Raw genomic sequence first — 1180 nt, 5'->3', positions numbered from 1 at the left:
CTCCCGTCGGCCTCAGGAGAGAGACACTCTCTCCTGAGTGTGCGTGGCTCAAGCACTGCTGACCGGCCACTCGTGTGACCTGGCCCTGGTCTTTCCTCTCCCTGGGTCTCCCTGCTTCACCAAGGGCTGGACCGGGCCCTTCTCCTGTAGGCTGACCGTACCCAGCACCGGGCTGGCGAGAGGTCAGGGCTCACTAAACACTTCGCACCCGGGAGCGCCCAGGCTGACCTCAGCTGGTGTCTGTTCTGGGCTGGGCTGCTCCGGGCAGAGGCCACCCTCCTGCAGCCTGACTCTCCAGGCTGGGGAGCTATGCCTGGGGAGACCCCATCTTCCTGCAGCTGGGAGCCCTGGGGAGTGGGCAGAGACCCCTGTGGAGGCAGGGTCAGAAGGAGGGTGATCTGATTGGGGCCACCAGAGGTCACAGCTTGTGCCATGTCGGGGGAAAGTGTCTGATGAGTGCCCAACTCCTCTCCCCCTGGCACCTTGCGGTCCTGACAGGCAGCCCTGCCCCGCACCCCAGCCCTCCTCCAGTGCTTCTCTACCCTGGCTGAGGGGTCTCTTTCTGCATCCCTGGCGTAGACAGGAGCCACCTCCAGAGAGCTCAGAACACATAGGGAGGTGAAGACAAGAATCCAGTCAGGTGGAGGGGGAGGGAGTTTATTGTTGCAGGGATCGGCAACACTGGAGGTTGATTTACAGCAGCATTTTCTGGTGGGAAAAAGAGAACAGGGTGAGGGCTCTGGGGTTTTCCTCCCTCTGCAGCAGTGCAGGGCTCTACCTGGAGGCTGGGCAGTAGCCTGGGGCCTTGACAAGGCAGCCAGGCCTCTGCTGTGGGACTGAGTCCCCTCTGCCTTGCAAACCACACCCACCCCCGGTTGGTCAACCCCCAGCTCAGAGCAACTCTATTCCCTCACCCCTGAGATTTATGGCCAAACACACTGCCTGTCTCCCCACAGGGCCCTGCAGTTAGGGGGCTATGGTTTTCTTTTGGGGGCACTGTATGGTGCTTGGGATTGGGGTATAAATAGTCGCTGAACCAGTGGATGACTTGGTGGCGTTAATGCATTTCACTGCATGGGAATTCACTGCATGCAAGGCCCGAATACAGAGAAGCTGCTCTTCAACGAGTGAGTGAGAGAACGAGTGGGTGAGTGAGTGGGTGAGTGGGTGAGTGAGTGAA

General features: G+C 60.0%; 1 protein-coding gene across 1 annotated transcript in view; it reads right to left on the bottom strand.

Annotated features, from left to right (window-relative positions):
* Nucleotides 1-682: 682 nt before the first annotated feature.
* Nucleotides 683-1180, bottom strand: part of CTRC (chymotrypsin C (caldecrin)) — a 5570-nt gene continuing 5072 nt past the window's right edge. Inside the window, exon 8 of the mRNA XM_004679339.2 lies at nt 683-708. Within this exon, the coding sequence (XP_004679396.1) occupies nt 694-708 (15 nt within the window). The 3' untranslated portion in view covers nt 683-693. The remainder of the gene's footprint in view (nt 709-1180) is intronic.

The sequence above is a fragment of the Condylura cristata genome, unplaced genomic scaffold (assembly GCF_000260355.1).
Source record: "Condylura cristata isolate star-nosed mole 26May11 unplaced genomic scaffold, ConCri1.0 scaffold00008, whole genome shotgun sequence".
NCBI classification, from domain to species: domain Eukaryota; kingdom Metazoa; phylum Chordata; class Mammalia; order Eulipotyphla; family Talpidae; genus Condylura; species Condylura cristata.
The sequence above is the reverse complement of the archived record's forward strand: the minus strand, read 5'-3'. Positions and strand labels throughout refer to the sequence as shown.